At 45.3% G+C, this 25,062-nt stretch overlaps 2 protein-coding genes across 7 annotated transcripts in view; one reads left to right on the forward strand and one right to left on the reverse strand.

The window, feature by feature from the left end:
- PLA2G7 (phospholipase A2 group VII) overlaps positions 1-3,065 on the reverse strand; it is a 35,573-nt gene extending 32,508 nt beyond the window's left edge. For both annotated transcript variants that reach the window (XM_030555288.1, XM_030555287.1), the window contains exon 1: positions 2,819-3,065. The gene's annotated coding sequence lies outside the window, so the exon portion shown is untranslated. The remainder of the gene's footprint in view (positions 1-2,818) is intronic.
- ANKRD66 (ankyrin repeat domain 66) lies at positions 1,840-25,062 on the forward strand. Of its 5 annotated transcripts, XM_030555290.1 has the most exons (5): positions 1,840-2,358; positions 11,161-11,320; positions 14,414-14,642; positions 16,084-16,207; positions 21,254-21,335. In XM_030555290.1, the coding sequence occupies exons 1-4, from the start codon at positions 2,044-2,046 to the stop codon at positions 16,157-16,159; spliced, it is 780 nt and encodes a 259-aa protein (XP_030411150.1). In that variant the 5' UTR covers positions 1,840-2,043; the 3' UTR covers positions 16,160-16,207; positions 21,254-21,335. The 5 variants fall into 5 exon arrangements, with proteins under 5 accessions (XP_030411150.1, XP_030411149.1, XP_030411153.1 ...); XM_030555289.1 differs by lacking the exon at positions 16,084-16,207 and having other exon boundaries at positions 21,254-25,062; XM_030555293.1 differs by lacking the exons at positions 1,840-2,358; positions 16,084-16,207 and adding an exon at positions 10,760-10,915 and having other exon boundaries at positions 21,254-25,062.

Consider the following 25,062-nt stretch of genomic DNA (forward strand, 5'->3'; position numbering starts at 1 on the left):
CCTGACCACAAGGAAGTTTATAAACACAGGCTACAAGTGGTGCAATACAATTTAGTGTCTGTGACTGGCCCATGCATGACATTAACTTGCTCCGAAGTCTCTTACGCAAATGAATGAGTTCCCCAGTTCCTGAGATCTTTAAAGTGTATGACCCACCTAAAATGTGGGATGCAAAAAGCCTCAGCGAAGGAAGCTGGAAACAAGTATTTCATTCTGAAACAGTGTATAAGAATGCATGCCAAACTTTATTACAGCATGGCATGAGTCAGCACTGCTAAGGTCAGTGCTGAGTTAGGATCGCATATATGAAAGAGAAAGGGAAATGTGGGGCTAAGGCAAGTGACCTCCATGCAAATTAATTTGTGAGCAGCCCCATCCCCCCACTCCTCCAGTAAATGGAAACTTCTCACACTTTATGGTGGTAGGACTGGAAAGTTAATCTCTTTAATCAAACACTGTCAGTTTTTCTGAGCTTGGCCCTGTCCATAACCTCTGCTCAGCATGTTGTATTATTAGGAAGGTTGAGAGGGAGGAAGAGTTTAGTCAGATTAAATAGTTACTAATGGATGAGTGGTGAATCAGACTGACGGAGCCTGAGGACAAAGAATGTCCTTAAGCCAAAGGCTTTCGTACTGCAGGGACCACGAACAAGAACAACTGAGCGAAATACGACAGGGCTGCTCTAGGCACCAAGTCTGGTAAACAATAAGACTTTGCACTTCTATAGCAACTTCTAGCTGATGTTTGAAAGCATCTTACACAAAGTGACTAAATTAAGTCTTTAGCTGCCATCACTGTAGCATCAAACTCCACAAGGAAAAGCAAAGAAGTAATGGTATCCCCGTTGTACAGATGGGAAAAGGGGGCTCTGAAAGGCAGTGACTTGCCCAGGGTCATACTGTAAATCTTTGCCAAATCCAGGAACTAAACGTGTAACTCCCAGTTGGGTGCATTTACTTGGAAAGCATCTTTCTGCCCCTTGGAAGCAGTTTCTGCCCCATACCCTTTCTTTACAGTTGTAGCAAAATATAACTCCTCCTTTGGCACAAGGGTTCCTTACATTAATGCCTCTTGGTCTTTAATAGAAAAAGACCCAACTGGCAGCTTGCAGAAAGGCTGGCAAGATAGCAATCTAATCTAACACATTGACTCTAGTATTTCTGAGGCAGCTTATGCATGGTACCTAGTGACCCCGCTCTTCCTTGGGGCAGAATGGCAAACTCTTCACCCCTCACAAAACTGAATAATAATATAATATAAAATAGCTGTTGACTCTTCTGCTTGTTTAATGACTAACTTTCCAACACAGATGAAGCTAATAGGTCCAAATGATGTGTTGTAAATAACTCTTACAACTTTTATCTGCTTTGGGAGCCTTGTAGCCCATGTTTGGGCACTGAGGCAATAAAGAACAATCATAATAATGCATATTAATGCATCTCCTGCTTACCCTCACATGGTCCACTGTTTCAATGTTAATAAGACACAACAGAGGGCCAGATTCTGGACTAGTGTAAATCAGCCTAGCTCTACTGAGGATCTGCCACCACAGTCATAAAGCTACATCAATACTCCCCTTCAAATTGCTCCTTAAAACTCTCTTTTGCCGTGATATCTATTTAAATCTGACAGTGGCTAGGCAGCTGACCTGCTGCCACCACTGCCTATCATGCTGACCAATACTGTCTCATTGTTTCCTTGTGTTCCCCACCCCATCAATTTACATCCTTCCACTAAAAGAATGAGGAGTCCTTGTGGCACCTTAGAGACTAACATTTATTTGGGCATAAACTTTCATGGACTAAAACCCACTTCATCGGAGGCACGCAGTGGAAAATACAGTAGGAAGATATATATACACAGAAAACATGAAAAAATGGGTGTTGTCATACACACTATAACGAGACTAATCGATTCTAACTGATCCTTCTGCTGTCTCGTCTGGCACTTAGAACAAAAAGACAAGCTTCCAGTCTGTGTTTGTGTGTGTGTGTGTGTTCCGTGAGTGACGTTCACAGGCACTATGGTACTACAAATAATATCATGACTGCTGTGAATCCAGCTGACACCATAGTCGCTGTTTCTACCTCAGTAACTGCATGTAAACTACTCACATGCCGATGCCATGTAGGGTGCAGTACAAGCTGCTTTGTGCAAAGTTTTGGTGACAATGTAAAGTCCCCTGGATTCCCAGGCTCACTCCCTCTTTGTACACCCCAGAACAAAGTAGTTTCCCCTGGCTCTGGGATGCCTTCATCCACTCTTCCTCCAACTCTCTCCGTATATACATCAGATCCAAGCCATGCCACTTATTCGCCCTCCCAGTCCGACAGGAAGGACTCCTCCCTCCCCCAGCAGGTATGGCACAAAAAATTGGGGTAGCTGAGGGGGAGACGGCGGCGCGCTGAATCCAGAAGCCCCAGTGAATCAGGCTGCAAAACGCTTTTGACTTGTGTCTGCTGGACAGGACTAGCCCCGTGGGATGTAGCAAGATGCTAGTCTGTGCCGCGGGGGTGAAATGCCACTCTGGGGGGCATCGGGAGGGGGTGAGGACATGCTGCTCTGGGTGGCAGGAGGAGGCGAGATGATAGTCTGAGTGGAGGGGGCTGGCACAAGACAGTCTCTGGGCAGAGGGGGAGATGCCAGGCCGGGAGTGGGGATGTGGGGCAGGTGCTAGCCTGGGGCAGGCTGGACTGAGAAAGAGGAGCGAGGGCAGCTAGAAACACAGGGCTTAGAACAGAGCCCTTTACAGATCCCCTCTGGCAGCCTCCTCCCTCCGGGGCTCTTTTCTTTGTCTTCCTTCTCCCACGCCCCTTACCTCCTGCGCGGGGTCCCCGGGAGCGGCCTCCCGGCTCTCCTGTCTCCGGGGGCGCTGCTTGCCGCTGTCCTGGAGCAGCCTGGCTCCCCGAGACAGCCAACGCACTCGCCGGCTGCTGCTCCGGGGCTGTTTCTCTTTCTGTCGGGCTCTGCCTGGCTCGCCACAGAAGGGAGGGACTTGCAAGGCTCCTTGCAGAGCGGCAGCTTTTCCTTCTGTGCAGCGTCCCCCCCGGGCCCGGAACGCCAGTGACGGGCCTCGCCGTTAGGACGCTGTGTGTTTACAGGAGGTTGTGTAACAGCGCACGGCGCGGGGGCTGGAGCTCACTCACAGCCAGCCAGGCTGGGGCTCATTTCTGTGCTACTTCTTCAGCCCCCTGGCTGTTTTACAGACTGTCGCAAGGGAGCCAGTGCTGCCACCAGCCCCAATTGCACCAGGGCAGCTGAGCATAGGTGCTGGAGCTAGGGATCTGGGGGTGCTGCCACACCCCCTGGCTTGAAGTGGTTTCCATCCTATGCAACAGTGGTTGTCACACCTTTTTTTTTTCCCACGCTCCACTTGAAAATTGCTGAGGGTCTTGGTGGATCACTTAATGATCTTTCCAAATGTTGTTTGTACCGTTAGCTAACTGTTGTAAAGTGCTTGGGATAAAAGCACTACATTAAAAACAACAATAATTATTAATTTTTTTTGTTCTACAGATAAAAGCACACAACTCATATTTTAAAATCAGTAGTCTTATTTCTCTTACGCAATGGATGTCCCCTCTCTCCCCCACCACAGCAGCCAGCCCACAGAGCTGGGGCTGGGAAGGAGAGGAGGTCTCTCCCCCACCACAGCAGCCACAGACCTGGGGCTGGGAAGGAGATGGAGTCTCTCCTCTACCACAGCAGCCACAGAGATGAGGTTGGGAAGGAGACAGGGCTCTTCCCCACCACAGCAGCCACAGAGATGAGGCTGGGAAGGAAAGGGGGATCTCCCCCACCACAGCAGCCACAGAGATGAGGCTGGGAAGGAGGGCTGTCTCACCCCTGCAGCCACAGCCCTGGAGCTGGGGAAAGTGGCCTCTTTGGCCACTGCTGCCCTGCACATCCCAAATTCCTTCCACCCCGTCTTCTCTCCCCACTGCCCCCTCCCACCTACCCCCCCCCCAATTCCCCCCAAGGCCACCACCTCACCTTACATATGCATCTTCTCCAGAGTCCAGACACCTAATTAGTGGAGCCACACCTGAGCAGCGCCACTAATTAGGTGCGTGGCCCTTCATTCTCTCGTGTGCAGCTGTCCGGGTGTGCACCTTAGAGGGAACTATCCGCGGACCACCTGAATGGCGCTCACAGACCACCGGTGGTCCACATACCAAAGTTTGAGAACTTTTGATATACAGGGTTTACAGTTGGGTGCAAAGGCTCTCAGTCTCTTCTGCCCCCTCAATTGTTCCAGCATCCCTGTGTTGTACCGCACATGAGTAGGATCTAGCTCTGACACTGAAAGCTCCTTGTAGCAGTGATTTGAGCCAAATTCTGTTCTCCGCTGCAGGGATGCTGAAACAATTTCTATCATGGGGGTGCTGAGAGCCATTGAATCAAACTGTAAACCCTGCATATGAGGGAAACCACTTCAAGCCAGGGAGTGTGGCATGTGAGAAGGGGAGAGTGAGAGCTCTGCGGAGTGAACTTCACAGATCTCTGAGACTGCTTCCCTCCAGGGTAGGAGAGAATGTGGCTGCTCAGTGCATGTGTGAATATGACTAGGTGAGAACTGGCTGAAATCTGAATGACATTTTTGGTTGAAAATGGGAATGAAGTTTGCGAACATTTTCAGGATTCCCCCTCTGCCCCTGTGTTTTGACCAGCTGTAGTGCTAAATGAAGGTTGGATCCAGCAGAGCATATCGTTTGTATGGTAGAATTTAATGTCGGTAAAAGGTCAGCCCTAGAGACGTGTGTTTATTCAAGAAACAGGTTCAGCAAGGACAATAGCAGGGTTGGAGAGGTGGAGGAGGGGAATACAATGCATGTGACATCAGTGCTGCCGAAACCCTGAAACCAATGACACTTTTGTGACTTCCTATGGCAACAATATATGACTTTTTTTAGATGCTCCCATTGTCTGTGTTGTGCTTAATAAACACTTAGATCTTATCTAGCACTTTTCATCAGTAGTTCTCAAAGTGTTTTACAAAAGCAGTCAGTATCATTATCCCCATTTTATATATGGGGAAACTCATATGAAGGAACCATATGGACATAGTGGAGTCCAAATAACTGTGTTGATTCACTTTCTACAATATGTGCAGCCTAGCTACATAAATACACACTACTCTGACAAGGTTGAGTTCTAGTGGCTTCTGAAATACAGAAGACAGCAAGGGCCATTAGAAAAGTGGTTCCCAATCTTTCTGAGCTCAGGACCCATTTGTAAACCTTGATGGCATGTTGTGACCCAGAGACCCTCCAAGATGCCCCCAGACCTCTTTTTCCCCTGCAACCTCCCCACCTCCAGGGCTGGAAGCTAAGATTCCAGATGCTCTGGCCAGATGTGAACAGCTGGGTAACTCTCCACTGGCAGTTGGGCTGATCTGAGAACACCCTCTCAAAATACAAAGCTCCCCATATGGCCCATGGGGAATGGGGCGGCTCCAGGCCCCAGCACGCCAAGCGCATGCTTGGGGCGGCATGCCGCAGGGAGTGCTCTGCCAGTCACCGGGGAGGCAGCAGGCAGGCAGCTTTCAGCGGCATGCCTGCGGAGGGTCCGCTGGTCCCGCAGCTCCGGTGGACCTCCTGCAGGCGTGCCTGCGGAGGGTCTGCTGGTCCCGCAGCTTCAGTAGAGCAGCAGGACCAGCAGACCCTCCGCAGGCACACCTGCGGGAGGTCCACCAAAACCGTGGGACCAGTGGACCCTCCGCAGGCGTGCCGCCGTGTTTGGGGTGGTAAAATATCTAGAGCCACCCCTGCATGGGGGGGTCACAAGGCAAGGATGAGGTGGGGATTTGGGGCCTAATCTTGTTGACTTTGATTTTACCCTGTCATCTTTTCTCTATCCCTTTCAGTTGATGTAAAGCTCGGCTGAGCTGTGAAAGTCTATTCATATCAGGGATTGTTATCAGAAAGGCCATTTGCCTATAAAAGATATTACCTCATCCACCTCATCTCTCTAATTAGCATGGCCAATGGGGGGTGGGGAGAGGGGCAAGAGAGCCATTTGTCCTGGGTCTCAGACTCAAAGTGGGCCTCAGATTTAGACACTTGTTAATTTTTTGGCATTTGATAAGTTTCACAACTTGATTTTATGCACATCCATATAGGAGCAAAATGTGACACACTCTCTCAGCTTTGAGCTGCAAATTTAAGCAAATAAGAAATGTGATTTGGTAAAAGACATAATTTTTTTATCAGGGGGTAGCCGTGTTAGTCTGGATCTGTTAGTCTTTATGGTGCCACAGGACTCTTTATAATTTTTTTTGTTAACTGATATAGATTTTGCCATATTAAAGAGTGAAAAATGTTCATAAATATTAATAAAAAAATATCAGTTCTGATGGCACAAGATCAGACTATCATGAACGTGTCCTCTCAGATCAGCTGATTATATAAACAAACCACTACTAGTGGCTGGTGCTGGATCAATTGCATGTTGAAATGTAGATAATTGTTACATTTTAGTGTCTTTATACTTTTATGTCTAGGTGACTAAGAAATTATTTATGTGTGAGAATTCCTCATTATTATCGTCATATGGTAGCTAAAAGAGGTGACTGGTTGGTTGGTTGAGTCCTAGCTTGGTCATCATTATAGGCTTTTGTAGTCTATAGGCCCAGATTCAAGGTGAAAATTTGTGAGGACAATCTTGTACAGTGAGTTTCATGAGGACACACGTTTGAAATTTTTGGACAATATCCCTCGGTCTGTGTCCATGTCTGTGTTTACTATATATATTTATATGTCTTCCCTTTGTCTTCAGCTCAGCCTGTTATATGATACCTTGCGTGCTTGAGTTTTGATTCAGCGATAAGGTTAATAATCTGTCTGACTGTTTCATTTTGTGTTCTTAATTAGTATTTCTTCGTTTTAAATCTTTTCAGCATTTGTGTACATGTTTACAATTGATGATTTCAAGTGTAGATAAGCTACTTATTTACAGCAGAATATTTCAAGTGTAGATAGGCTACATATTGACCAGATAGATCACTATGAAGAGGAGATTTGAAAGTGGTGCAAGCAAGAGACGGCGAAAACAACTGAGTGAAGCTAAGAGCTCAAAGCCAATAACTTCTGAAACCACTGGAAAACACACCTTACCCAACAAACAATGCTACAGGTAATGAAAACTCCGCAACTGCAACAGGTGATATTTCAATGCCAATACCTGAACATGAGGACAGTAGTCAAGAAGGAGATGTGCCAACAGTAACAGATGCAGCAGAAGATCCTGTGTGCAATCAAGAAACTCAACAGCAACAGGAAGAGGAAGATCTTACGCAGCAAGAGCAATTTGTGAGTATTACAGGTTTGACTGTGACTGACATTGGCATTATTGACAAGAGTAATGATGTCCAAATGCAATCTTTTCTTCAAATTAGTTGTTTTGAAATTCCAAGTAACATTCCACGAGATGCTGATAATCATGCTTTCCCTACTCGTCTGCTGACAAAACTCTTCCAAATGGTGAGACCTGCACTAGAAACTGGCTATGCTGGAGTACGGAAATACAATCTCCGTACTATGCACCCTGCTTCATTTCGAACAAAAGTGTTGCAAATGCATCCGTTCTCTCTGATCAATCAGGATGAAGCATCAACAGAGGTTGGAGGAAGTTGAAAGACTCAGTACCATCACATGAGAGTTCAACGTCACACAGAGAAAACTATTGGCTTGGAAATCAGCCAGTAGGACAGTGTCAGATGAAAGTTCAGTTGAGAATTTACTCTTGACTGAACTCTCTACAGAAACTAATAACTGGAAAAAACTTCTTGAGCGCATCCTGAATGTCGTCCTTTTTCTTTCTGAGCAGGGATTGGCTTTCTTTGGTTCCAGTCAACTTATTTGTGATCGTGCAAATGGAAACTTTCTAGGCATAGTTGATCTCAACAAATATGACTCACTTTTATCAGAGCATGTTAAACGTGTTCAAGAATCACAAGAGAGTCAAAAGTGCATGCAAGTCCATTATCTCTCCACATGCATACAAAATGAGTTTATTGAGCTATGTGTGACATTTGTACAAAAAATAATTTTTGATGAGATTCGAGATGCCACGTATTTTTCAATCATTGTTGATGCCACTCCAGATTGTTCTTACAAGGAACAGACTACAATGGTTATTCGATATGTTAAGATTGTAGACAGCTCAGAATTTTCAACTGAAGAAAGGTTTATTTTGCTTGATAATTTCACGAGAAAAGCTGGAAAAGAAATTTGCTGCCTGAGTACCTGCAATTCTAGAAGGTTTTAAGTTAGATTTTCAAGTTTGCATGGGTCAAGCCTGTGACGATGGACCTAATATGGCTGGGAGGTACAAAGGTGTACAAGCAGTTCTGCTTGAGCATAATTCAAAGTGTATGTTCTCCAACTGTGGAAACGACACGCTAAATCTTGTAGGTGTTAACTGTGCTGAATCATGCAAGGAGGCAATGACTTACTTTGGAACTGTTCAGCAAATGTACAATCTCATCAGTAGTAGTCCACGAGGGCGGGAAATCTGAAGCAATATCTCCCTGTCCAAAACTAGGTGGACTGATTTGAATTCAGTGAAAAAGGCTTTAAATGAGCTTGAATCTCTCAATCTCACTGCACAGGCTCAAACTGAACTTCAGTCTATTCAGAAGCATGTGTACAAATTTGAATCCATCCTGATGTCATCTTTGTGGATGAAGCTACTTACGATGGTCCACCAAACTAATCTGGTAATTGAAGCATGCAATGTTGAGAGAGATAACACTGAAATTCTTATCAATGACATTCAACAGATTTGTGAACAATGGGATGTGATCCTGAGTCCAAATTAGTAGCCCAGAATATTGACATTTCATCTGAGTTCTCCACCAATAGCAACTTACCTATTGAATCCAATGATGAGCAGCATTATAGGGTCAATGTCTTCCTTGTCATCATTGACTCTTTCAATCAGGTCTTACATGTCAATATGAGTCACTGCGACTAATTTGTACCCTTTTTGGGTTTCTTTGGCAGTTCAATAGACTGAGTAATGAAGATTTACTTTCTGCAGCTGAACAATTTCAGCAACAGTACAACAAAGAAATCTCGAAAGATCTCAGTGATGAGGTCATCTTCCTCAAACAAATATATTCCATGAACTTTAAATTGGATTGCAAGCCAAAGGAATTGCTTCAAGAAATACTTGAACTTGGACTTTCTGGGGTGTTTCCTAATATCACAATTGCACTGAGTATTTTTGTCAGTTTGCCTGCTTGAGGTGGCTTGAGGTGAACGCACCTTCAATGTGTTGAAGCAGGTAAAGAACTATCACTATTCAACTATGGGACAAGAACATATGAATGGGCTCCCCATGCTTAATATCAATTGTGACACTGCACGAAAGCTACATTTTTCCTCAATAATGAGTGCATTTGCATAGAAAAAGGCCAGAAAAGCATTTACTAAATAAAAAAATGTTCAAATTATGTCTCACTCTTTTTTTGGTGCCTTATTTTGTTTTTATGTGTCGTCATTTTTTATTTTTATGATGACTAGGGGCCTCCAAAGCTGGAAGTATTCTGGGCCTCTCAGGACTTCTGAAAGGGCCTGCTGGTTAGCCCCTTCTGTCGATTCCCTGACCTTGGAACCAGTTCTTCTACGGCTGTGGAGGAGTGTGTGTGCTTCCTCCCAGCAGCGGGGTGGTCCATGCACAACGGTACTGAGTGAATTGGACATTTTGGCCAACAATTCTTTCCTGAGCTGATGTTAGAAATCCCCTGACAATTCATCTCCCAATTTTCAACTTACATTCCCCTGTTACCTCATGCCCCAACTGCCTTGGTCTGTCCCATGCTGTCTGGTTTCCTCTCCACTAGCTTTGCTCTGTGAAGTGTGTGTGTGGAGGAGATGGGTCCTGGGAGGGAGATGGGTCTGCTCCGCCCGGCTGTCTGTGGCGACACGGCTGCCCGTGGGGATTCCCGGTCCCCTCCCCTTCCCCCGCCTGGGGTTACGTCGGTGCCTGGGGGAGGGCGGGGTTGATACACATTGTATCTGAGCTGTCCAGCCTGTGTTCTTTCTGTGCCTGCCTGGACTAGCTTCCTCACTCAACTCAACTGGCTCTTCTCCCTCTTGAGGCTTTGTGCCAGGAGGAGTGAACGGCACCCTTTGCATTAAAGGAGACGATCCCTTTACCCCTTCTGCTTGTGCTATGCTTGTAGACCCTGTGCATCTATTATAGTAAAACCTGCATCAATCTCTAAAGCCTGGCTCCTAGCACCCTGTTTGGTAAGAGACGAGTACTGCGTGCTGCACTTGGAAGAAGGGAGAGCTTTCCTTAGCAATAATCCTTCCAGCTGAGTACATCACTGGAGGAAATACCCAGTGTTCCTAGAAGAGCTAGTTTTGTTTTCTGGAGAGGCTCATAATTTGTCAGCAAAGCAGCCACTTAAGTGATCTCCTAACACAGTGAGAGACCCAAAGTGGGATAACACACATTGCACGGGCCTCACACCCAGTGGGATTCATAGGATAGCGCCTGTGCTGTGGGATAGCCTCAAGGCTCCTGCACAAATGCAGAGCATGCCCCTGGGGGAGAACAGCATTATATTTTTTTATAAGCAGTGTGGCATGTCAAGAAATGCCCCAAAAAACATGGGAAATATCTGAGCAGTAACGTCTTTTCTTTTAAAAAAAAAACCAAAACCAAAACTGTATAATAAGCCTGCAACTTTAACAAGGGAGGAGCCAGTTTCCATGGTAAATAAGTAACAACAGACTTGGAAGCCAATGTGTGTCGTGAGCTGGCAGATCTTCAGCGACATCTTTGAGAAATACACTATGGTTTTATCTGTGGTTTTCTTTATTTACTGAGTTGCACTTTGTAACAGATTTCCCTGAACTCAGAGACTAAATATCTAGCAAACATCACCAGCAGACTGTAATCAGTAATTGGTTTAAGTTCAATTAACTGTGGATGTTAATTTTCTTCCTTTCTTTTTGTCTCTCTGCCTTTCTTGTTTTGGCCTTTGATAAAATCTTGCTACAGATGGTTAATGTCTGAATGTTCAGTGTGGATACTGCCTAATCCTTTCAAATTGTCTCTTGGGCGGAGGCTTTCTGAGCCCCAGTTACTGAAAACTGCTATATAAAGCATGCGCATGAAGTTGTTGTTTTGTTGTTCTTGTACCAGGGGTTGTTAGAACGGTGCAACATGACAGAGCTTCATGAAGCTGTAGCTCTGGGCGATTACGATTTAGTGAATGAGCTTCTGAAAAAAGGGCTTTGTGATGTGAATTACAAAGATACGGACTGGAATGACAGGACACCACTACACTGGGCTGCTGCTAAAGGTAAGAGAGCCCTGTACTCAGTAGCCCATGTAGATCCTGACATTGAAGTTATAGAAGATAGTGCTGCTTTTTATTATACTACATTATGCAGCATAGGTGCTGGAACTAGGGATGCTGGGGATGCTGTCGCATCTCCTGGCTTGAAGTAGTTTCCATCATATACAGGGTTTACAGTTTGGTTCAATGGCTCTCAGCACCCCCACTACACAAATTGTTCTAGCACCACAGCTGTGCAGGCTATTAATGGGGTTATGCAGCGTACCGATATTTACACTGAGAGGTTCTGAGTCTTCTGTCCTTGCCCAAACAGACAAAATATTGAATTGAAAGGGAATTTTGCCTGTAAAAGAACATGTGGGATTGGACCCCAAGTGATAATTTCTTGTCTATATAAAGTTTGATTATTTTAAAGGGCTAATGTGTAATTTTTACACACTGTGTGCATATAAGGGCCCTGTTTCTTCCCTCACTTTAATTTCACACTGGAATAGCTAGCTATGTCCTTGACTCAGAGAGCTGGATCTTTTCGTTCAGGCAGTTGAGCCTTACGTATTAAGATCCAGGGGTCTGATCCCTGCTGCTGATAACCCAACCTGGAGCATCAGCGTTACACTTACAGTCTAAGGGCCTGATCCTGAAAGTTGCTGAGCACCTCCTGCAGTTACCTAGTGCCCTCAACTCCCATTAGCTTCAGCAGGGATTAAGGGCACCCAGGACCTTGCTGGAGGTGCTCAACACACTGCAGGATTGGGACCTATGTTAGAATATGTGATGATATGAAACCCTGGGATTGGAGCTGAGAAGGACAAGTGATAAAAGGTTAAATGAAATATAGGAGTTTGGAAGAGTGGGAAACAAAGTGATATCTCACTGTGGCAGGTTAATGGTAGTTGGATATAAAAGGTTAAGTTATTGATATTGGGCCTGTTCTCAGCTAACGTAAACTGGCATAGCTCCATTGACTTCAAAAGAGGTTCCGGTCCATTGTGTATTGTATTGTGTCACAATAGTATACAAAATGCTAACCCTCTGCAACCAGCACTCACAATCTAAACACCCTACATCCAGCTCTTCAAAGCGTTAAACATCAATATAAAATTTTCCTCAGTATTTTTCATTGACCTGGATGAACAGTTTCACACGCTGTGCAGCCCAGGGCTGTGCTTTGTATTCATGTCCGAACTCAGCCAGGTTTTCTCCCTCAGCATTTCAGGGAAAGAAATCATGTGTAAGCGTGGATGGAATACAAAGCTGAGAACAAGCTGGAAGGACAGGTTTTTGCACAGAAAAATCTATGTCTTTCTGACTCCCACCCAAGCCTCCCTCCCCAAACTAAAAAAAATCTGTGAGTCAGATCCTGAGGTCTTTGCTCTGTTCTTACTCAGCCTTCAGCCTGGCAAAACTCCCTTTGGAATCAATGGAGTAACGAGTCAGGACCTAAGTATTTATTTCTATGCTAGAGCCATATTTGGTAGGCTTCGAATCTATCTGCACTGCTTTCTGGCCAGCCACTAGGGCACTCTAGGAATTGAGTGAATCTCTCTGCAGTTTCTTTCTTTCCACGATCACAGCTGGACAGGATATTGCCCAGAGATGTAGTGTTTCTGTTATTGACTAATGTCACCTGGGATAGATGAAGGCTCGGTGAAATATAAAGAGTTAATGACTACAATACAGCAGTCTGTGGTTAAATATTCTGCAGATGAGCAGGGTCCCGACCGGGAGGCAAGTTAACGTGGCACAGAGATGGTATATAAGGGCTATTGTGGGTGAATTTTGAACTCCGTGTTTCACTTATCTGTGCTACAGTGTTCGTTGTACTGGGCTGCTCAAAAATGTGCGTGTATTTCTGGGTAAGGCCACAGAACAAGGTAAGTCTCAAAGGTGTTTGTTTACACAGCAGAAATAAAAATGCATCAGCGAATCTCAGAGCTGAGATCAACTGACTTGGGCTCCTGGGGCTTGTGCTGTGGGATTAGACAGAGCAGTGCAGTTGGTTGGGTTTCGGCTGGAGCAGGACTCCAAGACCGTCCCTCCTCGCTGGGTTCCAGAGCCCAGGCTCCAGCCTGATTCTGAATGTCTGCACCGCTATTTTTAGCCTCACAGCTGACCCACGTCAGCCATGACTGTGCCATGGGTCATTTATCCCTGTGTAGAGATACCCTGAGATTTTGCTGAGGGTTTTTTTTTTTTTTGCTGTGTAGATGTACCCTGATTGGCTTATTCATCTCCCAGGCAGGGCTGGCTCCAGGCACCAGCGAACGAAGCAGGTGGTTGGGATGGCCAATGGGAAGGGGTGGCAACTTTGGGTCTTTGGTGGCAGGTCCCTCGGTCTCTCTCAGACCAAAGGACCCACTGCCAAATTGCTGCCGAGAAATGAAGTGGCGGCAGAGTTTTTTCCCCCTTCGCCGCTTGGGGCATGAAAAAAGCTTGAGTTGACCCTGCTCTCATGAGGTCTGGATAAAGAGACTGGGGATCTCGTTATTTTTAAAAAGGTATTAAAAATATAGATTTTAATTTTGCTTATGTGAGTCCCTAGTGATTTTAAAAAAATACCCATGCCCTAAAAAGAAAATCACAAGAGTCAGATTTGCAAGTGCTGGAAACGCAGCAATGACCAATCCACAGCCATAAACCATGGCCACCCCAGCTGAAGCTCATACATGCATTCAGAGTGGATGTCGTCCAACTGCTGAGATTTGAATTCCTGTAGCCCAGATGCTCGAGGACAAGCTCTGCCTAACTAGAGGGAGTATGTAATATACTGTATACCACATGTGTGGATATGAACTTCAGTACCATTGTCTGGATGGAAGGTCAGACCCAATCAGCTGATTGTGGCTATTTTCTGTCTACAGAGGTTATAAGACCTAACACTAGTTCAGCTAGCAGAGCATCAGCACAAGTGATAGAGGTTTGTGCGTGTTGGAACCAGAGTTCCTAAGTACGCGCCATTTAGCTGGTGACGTCACGGCCGTGCTTGTTGTCCATGGATTCAGATTCTTTACACTACCATATAGTTTATAGAGCATCTTGATTATTGCACCTTTGAACCATTTCTTTTTCTCCCTGTGTTTTCTGCATACCTACAAGGGCAATCGGAGATGGTAAAGCTACTTGTGCAGCACGGCGCTCGCCTTTGCTTGAGAACTGATGTGGGTTGGACTCCAGCTCATTTTGCGGCTGAATCAGGAAGAGTAGGTGTGCTAAGGACTCTTCATTTTTTGCATGCCACCATCGATGCAGCAGATCTCTATGGGGACACTCCGAGAAGGATTGCAGAAATCTACGGCCACAAAGACTGTGCGAAGTTCTTAGAAATGTAAGTAGTGACAGAATTCTGCAAACAGCCGCAGTAAATGAAGTGGAAGCCAGTGAGGGCCAGCGCAATGGCCTATGCATGACTCGCATTTCAAGCTAAAACCTGTGCAAGCCCTAGGGTTTAAGTGGCATATAAATGTGCTTAGGCCTTCTGCTGGGCTTCTGCACAGGGGTGAGCAAATGGGAAGACCTTTGTTGATTTCAGTGAATCCACTGAGCCAATTATCTTAAGTGACTTGCTGCCACTGAACAGCACGTCATCATTTTCCATCTTTTCAAAGTATTCTGGCTATAGGTCCAGGGTTCCTAAAGAGTTAAGCACCCAGGAGCTCCCCTTAAGGCACATATATAAGTGGCTTGAATTTTAAATGTTCTATGACTATTTAAGCTCTGAAATGAAGTGGCCAGATTTTCAAGAGAGAATAAACAGGAGCTTCTGGGTACTGAGCCCTTGTGAAAATCTGGCCGCTTCACAGTGGTGCTTACAGGGGAGCTGAGCTCTTCAGAAAACTATGGGTATGTCTCCACTGCAATAAAACACCCATGGCTGGCCTGTCTCAGCTGACGCGGGCTTATGGGGCAATTAAATTGAAGCGTAGATGTCCAGGCTTGGGCTGGAGCCCACAGTCTGGGATTCCAGGAGAGGGAGGATCCCAAAGCCCAGTTTCCTGCCTGAGTCCAAATGTCTGCACTGCAATTTTATAGGCCCGCAGCCTGAGCCTGCATCAGCTGACACAGGCCAGTGGTGGGTGCTTTATTACAGTGTAGACATATCCATAGTTCCCACTTCTAGGCTGATGAGCTTCAGCTGTATCCTGGTTCTATGATGGGAGAAATAGAAAAGAGCCTCACTAGCTTTCTTCAACTGGTGCTGTCACTGCTACGCTGTTTTCTTGTGAGTGAATAGTAGGACTGTGAGGCTTTTATATTTATTTTCCAAAACAAACTAGAATACTCTAGGCCGTCCAATTTACACAAACCAGTCCCTGCTTTCTGGGTCTAAACCCAAGAAATCCCAGCTGCCTCGGAAGGTAGAAGGGAGAGTTAACTCGTGCGGAGCTGGCCGGAGTGTGACAATTTAATTCTGTGAAGACTTTTGAGATTTCGAAATTTCGTGTCTTTCCACATTTCCGATGCAAAAGCATTTTGTGGAGAATGTTCCAGCCAGCTCTATTGTCTCATAGCTACCTCAAGCATTTACCATTGCATCCGTAAGGCTTCTCACTAGCAAGTCTTCTAATGCTGAATGGGTTGCTAGGCCCCTTTTTCTTCACTCTTCACAAACATTCATGCCATTGAGATTATGTTCCCACAGATATTTGGGGGGGATTGGTTGTTCGTCATATGACTACCCATAGTCACATGCAAAAACGGGGTATTCATGCATAAAGAGGACTATTTGTTATTTCCTCTTCACCATTTTTTGTTTTATTTTTTAAAAGCCTCAGACATCCATTGAGGAAGCTGAAAGAATTGTGTGACCTGGGTGACCAATTGCACGGCATGAACACTGAATAAGTAAAGTGAACAGCCCTTTGGCAGAACACTGTTCATCCAAGCTAACCGGTTAATGCTTAGAAATAACAGTTACTCTGGTAGCAATCAGGATTGGTTCACAAATAATTTGCAAAAGAAGGGATAAATCAAATACATTCTTTATTTAGGACAAAAAACAGTTCTACTTCTAATTGCAGGCAAAAAATAATATATTCAAGAAACACGTACACCACCACCACTGCACTAACCATATGTAACTATGAAATTAGAGCATATATCCTTAATTTTTTCCTGCTTAATATTCAAACAAAAACATACTCATTCAAATTTAGCCAGATCTGTCAAGTCAATACGCTATTATGTATGTTTTCACTGTTTCTCACCTTTGGAATACAATTATTTACACTGTTAAAAGCTATCATTTAGAATTACACATGTGATTTCCACACTCAACTGACCCAACAGGCCATTTGTATGTTTGCTCTGTTGATCATATGTGTTTGCTTGTGGTGAAAATTAGTGTTGACTTCAATGGAGTTATGCCAATTTACACTAGCTGCTGGAAATGGGCCATGATTCTAACTGGAATCTGAATAAAAAAATTTCTTTGGCTTTACTAGCTTAGTTAGATCTCAAAGATACAATACAACTGTACTTGGAAAAGCTGATTTTACCCAAATTGTATCCCAGAATGAGATGAAGAGCCAGTGACACCATTACTAAAGGGAGGATATGTCTTAGACCACTGGTCTGTTCCAATAGTGCAGGTCCCATGTTGTGAAACTGGCTGCCCAACTTTCTGCTTGGATTTTCAGGTACACTAAGGGCCCTGTGACCGGGTGCTAAGCAGAAAACTGCTTAGCCAACCCTCTCTCACTCCAGCTCAAATTAAGAGAGATGAATTGGAGCTAGGGTGACCAGACAGCAAGTGTGAAAAATTGGGATGGGGGGTGGGGGGTAATAGGAGCCTAGATAACAAAAAAAAACCCAAAATCGGGACTGTCCCAATAAAATCAGGACATCTGGTCACCCTAATTGGAGCTGGGTAGACCACCTGCAGAGCCAGCTCCAGGCACCAGCTCAGCAAGCAGGTGCTTGGGGCAGCCAATGGAAAGGGGCGGCACGTCTGGCTCTTCAGTGGCAATTTGGCGGCGAGTCCCTCAGTCCCTCTAGGAGGGAAAGACCAGCCACCGAATTGCCACAGAAGAATGAAGTGGCGGTGGTAGAGCTCCCACCGAAGTGCTGCCAATCGCGGCGGCTTCTTTTTTTTGCCTCTTGGGGCAGTGAAAACGCTGAAGCCGGCCCTGACCACTTGTCCCTGATTGGGGAAGCTTGAACAGTTGCTGCCTCATCAGGCTGGGGCTGGCTAAGAGTCCCAGAGGAAGGAAGCCAGGGGGGAGCTGGAAAGAGGAAAGCTGCAGGAGAGGAAAGGCAGTGAGGGGAAGCAGAGAGAGATAGCTTGCCCCCTCTCTCCTGCCGGTGGACTGCAAGAAGGGGACTATTTGTATGGTGGAAAGGTGGTGGGAGCACAACCTATAACTAAAAGCATCAGGTGAGCACTGCATCAAAAGGTCTCTGTGTGACTTTCTCAGCCCAGAAGGGGCAGGAGCCAGGAGGGCCCTGCAGGAATGCTGCTACATGCCCTTTCCACCCCAGAGGTGTGTAAAGGGGACTTAGTGTAAATGAAAGCCAGGCACTCCGCATTTCATTCACATTTAATTACTGGAGTAAAAGTTTTAATAAACAACACTATTATTAATAGTCAAAGCACATTAACATGAGTTACGAAGCAAAGTAATATATCATGTAACACCCAGGAGCCTTCAGACAAATAAAACATGTTACAATGTCAAAAACTATTCTGAAACAAACTGTTTTTAAAATAAAACCCTTTGGGCTAGATCATATGCTGATGATTAAGGACAGACAATGGAGCTGACGAGTGCCAAGGCCTTCTCTGGTGATGTGATATCCCCCCTCTCAAGCTGGAGTATGGGGTGACAATAGCAATTGCAGCTTCAGCTCCAGTTTCGTGAGACAGCCAGGCAGCTGACGCAGACCCCAGGCAGTTTTAATGCAGGTCCTGAGAACCTGCATTTCACTTCTGTGAGAGGCAGGCCTAGATTTTTGATTAAATACATATTTTAAAAGAGAAATTTACTTTCCAACTCACAGTGCATCAGTTTGTCCCCTGCTTCCTCTCTTGCTCGCAGGAACTACAGCGTTCTCTCCCTGACTCAGCCCTCTGGCCAGGTCACTAGTGGGGTTTCCCCTTAGGTTCCTGCTCTCCAGCCATCTCAGGCAGTCTTCTGCTTCACTGCCTCACAGTACCACTCCCACAGTGGCTGGCAGGGGAACATGGGCCCACCCTCTACTCCGGATTCCAGCTAGTTCCCTGAACCTTACTGTCTTTCCCTAAACTACTTCCATACTTCCTGGTCTCTCCCACTCCCTTGCATTTGCCAGTCTCCCTCCTCCCTGGGAATAACTCAGCCCAAACACTCCTCCCTTCCCCCAAGGAGTGACTGCATTTTTTCCCCTGCTGCCCCCTCTGCTTCCTGTTTTCTGGTCTTTTGTATCAGCCCCACCTGTCCCTTGCTGGTGAGCTTCTCTCTAGTTAGCTGCCTCCAGCCTAAAGCTCTCCTGTTTGCAGCCTAATTAGCTGTTTGGGCCCTCTTGACCTAGCCCAGCTCTTGCAGGGCCAGTGTGGGGTCCACACCCCATCACAGAAGGACATTATGCTTTTCACTTCTTGAATGGGGGCTCCTGAAACTGGCTTACTTGTTTTGCATCTGCCAGGTGTGACTCCAGAGAGAGAGAAGAAGAGGAGGGGAGAAATGATGAATGTGGCAAAAGCCACAGAAAATCCAGAGCCATGGAAAAGAAAAACAAATATGTCTCCAAGATCAAGTCTTTCATAGTGTTATTTTCTGAGAGACTGGGAACAGAATAATAACATTGCATTTTGTAGATGTCACAGAAGAAAGGGATGCTGTTGACTAAGGATAAAAACATAAGCATGAGACGCTACCAGACTCTCAGCTTGGAGATTTGCAGGTTTAGGTGGATGAAGAAAGGGAGCTGAAATCTGCAACTCTGACATGGTAAAAGAGCTATAAACAGGCTGCCCAGAGGATGGGAGAGCTTAGAAATCAGCTGACAGCTGTGAATGCTCGTTATGCATTGGTCCTAGGACAGAAGCTAGCAGAGAATGTCATATAGAAAACCCTTAGCATTGCTGTGCACAAGAAGCAAAACCTGGAGATCCCCAGAATGGTCAAGATCTTATCACCTGAGTTCAGGCCTCTCTTTTTTGACAGCCACAATGAATTTAGCCAAAAGCCAACAAAGCTTTGGGAACATTACAACTCTTGCCTCCCATTGTACACAAGTATTTTCCCAGAGGTCAAAGGTTTTCATGCAGCGCTGTGTTAGAATCTGGGCGACAGATGCGCTGCCCTTCTCTCTATATGTCACGCATGCAAAACATGGCTTAATATGTATACGTAAATGGAATTGTTCCTGCTATACTAGGCATGTAAATGTGAGGTGTATTCTGTTACTGAGGGTCCGTGTCACTCCCAGATATTTGAGTATCACATGGAGAGTCATGTACAGAGTTAAAAACAATGTTTGTGTCAGAGGCCTGGGATATTTTCTGGAACAAAAAAAACACAGTTTACATCAGTTTTGTTCTGCAGCAGAAATTCCCCATCTTGGGTTCTTTTACACCAATTTTGCACCAGTGCCAATGGCTAACCAAGGTGCAAGGAAGCTGAGAACCTGGCTCTTCAATATGTTTCCATCTCATTTTCAGAGTGCTTAATGTTGAAGCCACAGTTGCTGTTCTATGAGGCCCCTTCCTGGTCAAGCTGTCTTGTGTCAACCCTGATGGGCCCTCATCCAGAATGGTGTCCGGAATCCACAGGATCCCTTGAAATCAACAGGAGTTGCAATCATCAGCAAATGCCAGGAGCTGGCCCTTATTATTCTCAATTTTTGTTATGTATCTAGGTTTTGTCGATGGAAAATCATCAATCCTTTTCTTAAAGATGGATTAATGGTTTAACCATCAGGTCTAAACTCTCAGGAACTTAGAGTAGAGGTAGCCTTTCAGTAGCCACAGTTATTGTGATCACTAGGAAAATTATCTTGGATACAATAGCCTTACCTCCATTTTGAACATTACAACTATTAGCTGTCATTCTTGAAGAGGTACAGAACTTTTGTTCCAGAAGAACCACTCTCTCTGCCATGTTTGCTATTGGAGTCTGGTTGACATATGCACTACTCTTTGTCTGCATCCCATATACAGAAAACACAGCTTTGAATAGTTAAACAAAATAAAATAAGTGGATATGTTTCTCTTCCTAGTTATTCACCTGATTAATGAGGAATGTACATGGCAAGAGTATCCTCTTCATGAGTATCAGTGTCATTCATGGATATTTGCACTTTCATCCAAAGAGCCATGCACAGAAATAAGATAATTATTTTAATCATCTTGTAGAAGGACAGATGTTCATGACAGTGCACTAAAACTAAATGTAGGAAATGCCAGAGATCCTGCTAGCGTATTATGGTAATTTTTCTTTACATTTCTAATTTAAAATTTGAACTTCTACAACACAGCTTTATTTTTTATAGCATCTTCCATGCAAACTGTATCCCAGAATGCTATTCAGAGTTGCATTAGTGAATAAAGCAGAACAATATATTTCTAAGAAGAAGTGGGCTTGAGTTGCCAAGTTCAAATCTGGATTTGGATGTAAAATTAAGTTTAGGGTTGTTATGGTTCCAGGTTTGGGTCAGACCACTTTAGAGACACCACCATCTGCAAAGTGTAAATTGGGCCTGAAACTTCTTCAGATTTTCCTGCTGTTCTGATCTGGTGTTTTGGTTCTGAACCATCTCTAGTTCTAAATAATAAGCGATAGCAGAAAGAGGGGAAATGAAGAGACTTAGGCTGGTTATTTTTAACTGAATTTTTGTGTGTGACTGGTTTGCAATGTTTTAGTGTGTTTCATTAAATGGAAAGTCCACAGCAGTCCTACAAGTGTAGTCTGACTGCGCAGTGTGCAGTGGTTATGGCGATGTTTTTTCTTTCTTCTGTAGAGCTGAGGTGGAGTGCAGGGACTACTGTTTGGAGGCAGGATTGAAAGGAATTCAACTGGACCAGACAGATGAAGACTGGGAACTCAAGAAAGAAGAGCTTGAGAAAAATACACCCTGTGCTCAAGCGAAATATACATGCTCTACTCAAAAGAAAAACAAAGGAAAGAATGTGAAACAATAGCATCTTCAGATTCCTTTAAACTAGGGAGTGTCATAGAGAGCTAGTCAAAGACACTAACAGACCCTAGATACATCTGGAGTATGAAACATATACTAAGTGTTTGTCTACATGGTGCTTTAGTCCACGTCAGAGGGGTAAATTGTAGTCTGCACTAGCATGCTGCTTGCTAACTGGCTTGTGTGCGCCCTGTTGGCATGCACCGAAAGTTCTCTGGTGTGCATTACCGTAGCCCTGTTTCAGATAGGCCTATGTTAATGTGAGAACTTTTAGTTTGCGCCACGAGGGTCCACGTAGGTCAGTTAGTGCATGACTCACTAGTGGGGACTAAAATAGACACCCCTCTGGTGTGAATTAAAGAATTGTTTAGAGGAAACCTAAGAGAAAAAGCATATGGTCTGTGCGGTGGGTTGTACATATGGCAATTAATGGGAAGTGGCTAGAAGTTGTGGATCTATCTATCGTGACAAAGTCAATCCTGACAGACAGAGTGGTGGGGGGCAGATATATCAGCCCTTGGATGGTGAAGGTCCTGTTCCCTATGAGCTGAAAAAAGGTTACCTCAGGTGAAGGCCAGTTAAAGGCTGTCAGTGATCTTACGACCCCTTCTGGGGAGAGTGAGGAGGGGAGAGATGAGAGACAGGCTGCAATGGGGTAGTGGCACCACCAGAAAGGAAAGGCTTGGTGGAAGGCTGTCTCTCCTCCCAATAGGGAAAGGAACTGAGTTAACAGCGGCCCGGGGGAAGGACTGGCAAGAAGGAGCCAGCATAGCAGGGTAACACCAGGGAGAGGGGACAGGGACATGTATTCCTGTTTCCGTTGTGAGTTTGGAGATTTTTTTTTTTTGTTTTTGCTTAAGAGAACTTCTTGGGCCTACCCTGAGGCCTACCATGTAAATAAGGAAAAATAAAACCAGAGTGAAGAGAAAAACCCTCAGAGTCAGACTGATTTACTCCAGGCCCTGCCACTGAGGTCGATGAGGTGAAGGAAGTACCCTGCAATACTAGATCTAATCTAATGATCTATCTAATCTATTTAATGATCTATCCTGTCTATCTAGGCAAGAGGTTCCAAAATCTGGAGATTTCATGCAAATATCTTAATACTATAATTCAGTGAATATGCATGATCACATTGACATAAATGACAGGAATGTGCCTCTCCTCTCTACGCTCTGCCTGGGTGTGTGTGACGGGGAGTGGGGGGAGAACCAGATAGAGACTCCAAAGGGTAGAAGCAGAAGCAGCCTTGGCAGAAGGGACATCCGGCACCATGCCATCCCTAAGTGCGCCCCTAAACCCAGAACTGTGTAGGGAGGACCCTGACCTTGAAGCATGAGGACCCAGGTGGTGCCTGATTCTGAGTAGGAGGCTAATTCTCCATCCTGCCCTGGAGTTAGTCATGAGCGGCTACTATTCTGGGTAAGTTTGTTTCATCAAGCTGGGTTTGTGTTCAATCTCATGTGCGGCTCTGGTCAAAGAAGTAACGATGTTAGGACACAGATGGAATGGAAGAGTGAATATTACAGAGAATAGTCTAGTTGCTTCAGGTAAATCAATGGTGTGGCCTCATCTGAAATACTGTGTGCAGTACTGATCTCCCCATCTGAAATAAGATATTGCAGAACTGATGGAGGTTTGGACATGATCAACAGGGATGATGGAGGGATTGGAAAATCTCTAACATGAAAGAGATTGTAAAGATTGGGATTGTTTACTGTAGAAAAGAGAGGAATAAGGTTGGGGGGACATGACAAAAGTATATAAAAAATGACTGTGCTAGACAATGGACATCAGGAGCTTCTGTTCTCCATGTCTCATAACACATGAACCAGGGGACAGTCAATTCAATTAAAAGGTGAGATATTCCAAACCAATCAAAGGAAATATTTTTCTACACATCACATCATTAAACTATGGAACTCATTCCCACAGGAAATTGTTGAGGCCCAGAACTTAGCAAGACTCAGAAAGGGAGTGGCCATTGGTATGGGTATCAAGAATACGCAGTGTGCTCATAGCTAATGATAATACCAATGTTGAGGCAGGAATATCAAAACTCATGCGTTAGCCAATCTCTAAATATTGGGGTGTGCTTGGACTCGAAGCTGGGAGTGTGATTTCCAGCTCGGAAAGAGATGTCCACACTAGCTCTCATCAAGCTAGCACACTAAAACAAGAGTGTAGCCACGACAGTGTGAGTGGCGGGACAGGCTAGCCATTCCAGGGATGTGCCTGTGGTCTTGGATGGGTAGATACTCAGGGCGGCTCGCCTGCTGCATTGCTGCAGCTACATTCTATTTTTACTGCACTAGCTCAGTGACAGCTGACTCAGGTATGTCTTCTTCAGCTGGGAATCACACCCCCAGCTCCACATGTAGACGTACCTTCGCCTCTCACAGGATCCCAGAGCCTGGGTGCCACCCTGAGCCAGAATGTCTACACAGCAGTTAATCAGCTCCATAGCCTGAGGCCTGCGAGCCCAAGTCAGCTGACATGGGCCAGCTGTGGGTGTTCAACTGCAATGCAGACATCCCCTCAGAGACTAGAGTGAGACCTAATGTGGAGGGCAGATTATCCCACATCTGTCAGCTGCGTGGTTCTTATGCCTTCTACTGAAGCTTCTTGTTCTGGCGTCTGTTGGAGGCAGGATACTGGAGTAGTCCTGAGCATGTATGGCAATTCCTATGTTCCTGAACAAGCACAGTACTGACGTTATAGTCAACTGCTAAATAGGAAGGCATTTGGAACCTTAAACTTAGCATCCGATCCTGCTGCCAATTATATCCCTGGCAAAATCCCCCATTGACTTCAAAGGCAGCAGGATCTAGCTCAAAGAATTTTTCTTTGTTTTGAAAAGCTGCTGTTTTGGACCTCCTTTAAAATAAATAAGCAAAGAGCGAAATTCTGCCCTTTGAGGCAGAGAGCTGCCAATGGGAGCCACACACACACTGCGAAGGGCAGCGTTTGGACTCTGTTTCTCATAGGACCGACACTGTCTTTAGCATAAATGACCCTATCAGCAGAATTTGCACATAGACTCCCAGGGCGGCTATGGCAGCAAGTTAAGCAGCCACTGCTGCACTGGCAGGGGAGAGATAAAACAGGAATTCCCTCCACCACTCAGACCCAGAAGTGTGCATGGGAGACCTTTCTTTCTCTGGGGGCCCTAGGACCCAAGCTGTGCCCTTGCCTCCGGGGTTGGCCTTGGGGACAGAAACTGCAGACTGCTGGACACTGAGGCTGGCAGAATAGTGGCAGAACAGCTTCAGAAGCAAATTAAAGGGGAGTTGGGAGGGACACTGATGATGCCATCAGAGAGTGTTTACTACAGTTTTGACTGGACGTTCCTTCCCCTCTCCCTAGCTTTGTCTTTCCATTTAGCTAATCCCCTCCTCGCTAACTCGCTCCTCCAAATTAAAATAAAGAGCACATGGCTGCCATCACGCTGCTTGTGTCTCCTATCCCTTTCCTCCACCTTGTGTCTGTCTTATCTATTTAGGTTGTAAGCTCTTTGGGGCAGGGACTGTCTGCAATTTTGTACAGCAGCCAGCACAATGGAGTCCTCTCTTGGTTGGTCCCTATTAGTCACTGCCATAACAAACATGATTCATGAATCTGTGATTCATGAC

This window comes from Gopherus evgoodei, chromosome 3, assembly GCF_007399415.2.
Source record: "Gopherus evgoodei ecotype Sinaloan lineage chromosome 3, rGopEvg1_v1.p, whole genome shotgun sequence".
Classification (NCBI taxonomy): Eukaryota; Metazoa; Chordata; order Testudines; family Testudinidae; genus Gopherus; species Gopherus evgoodei.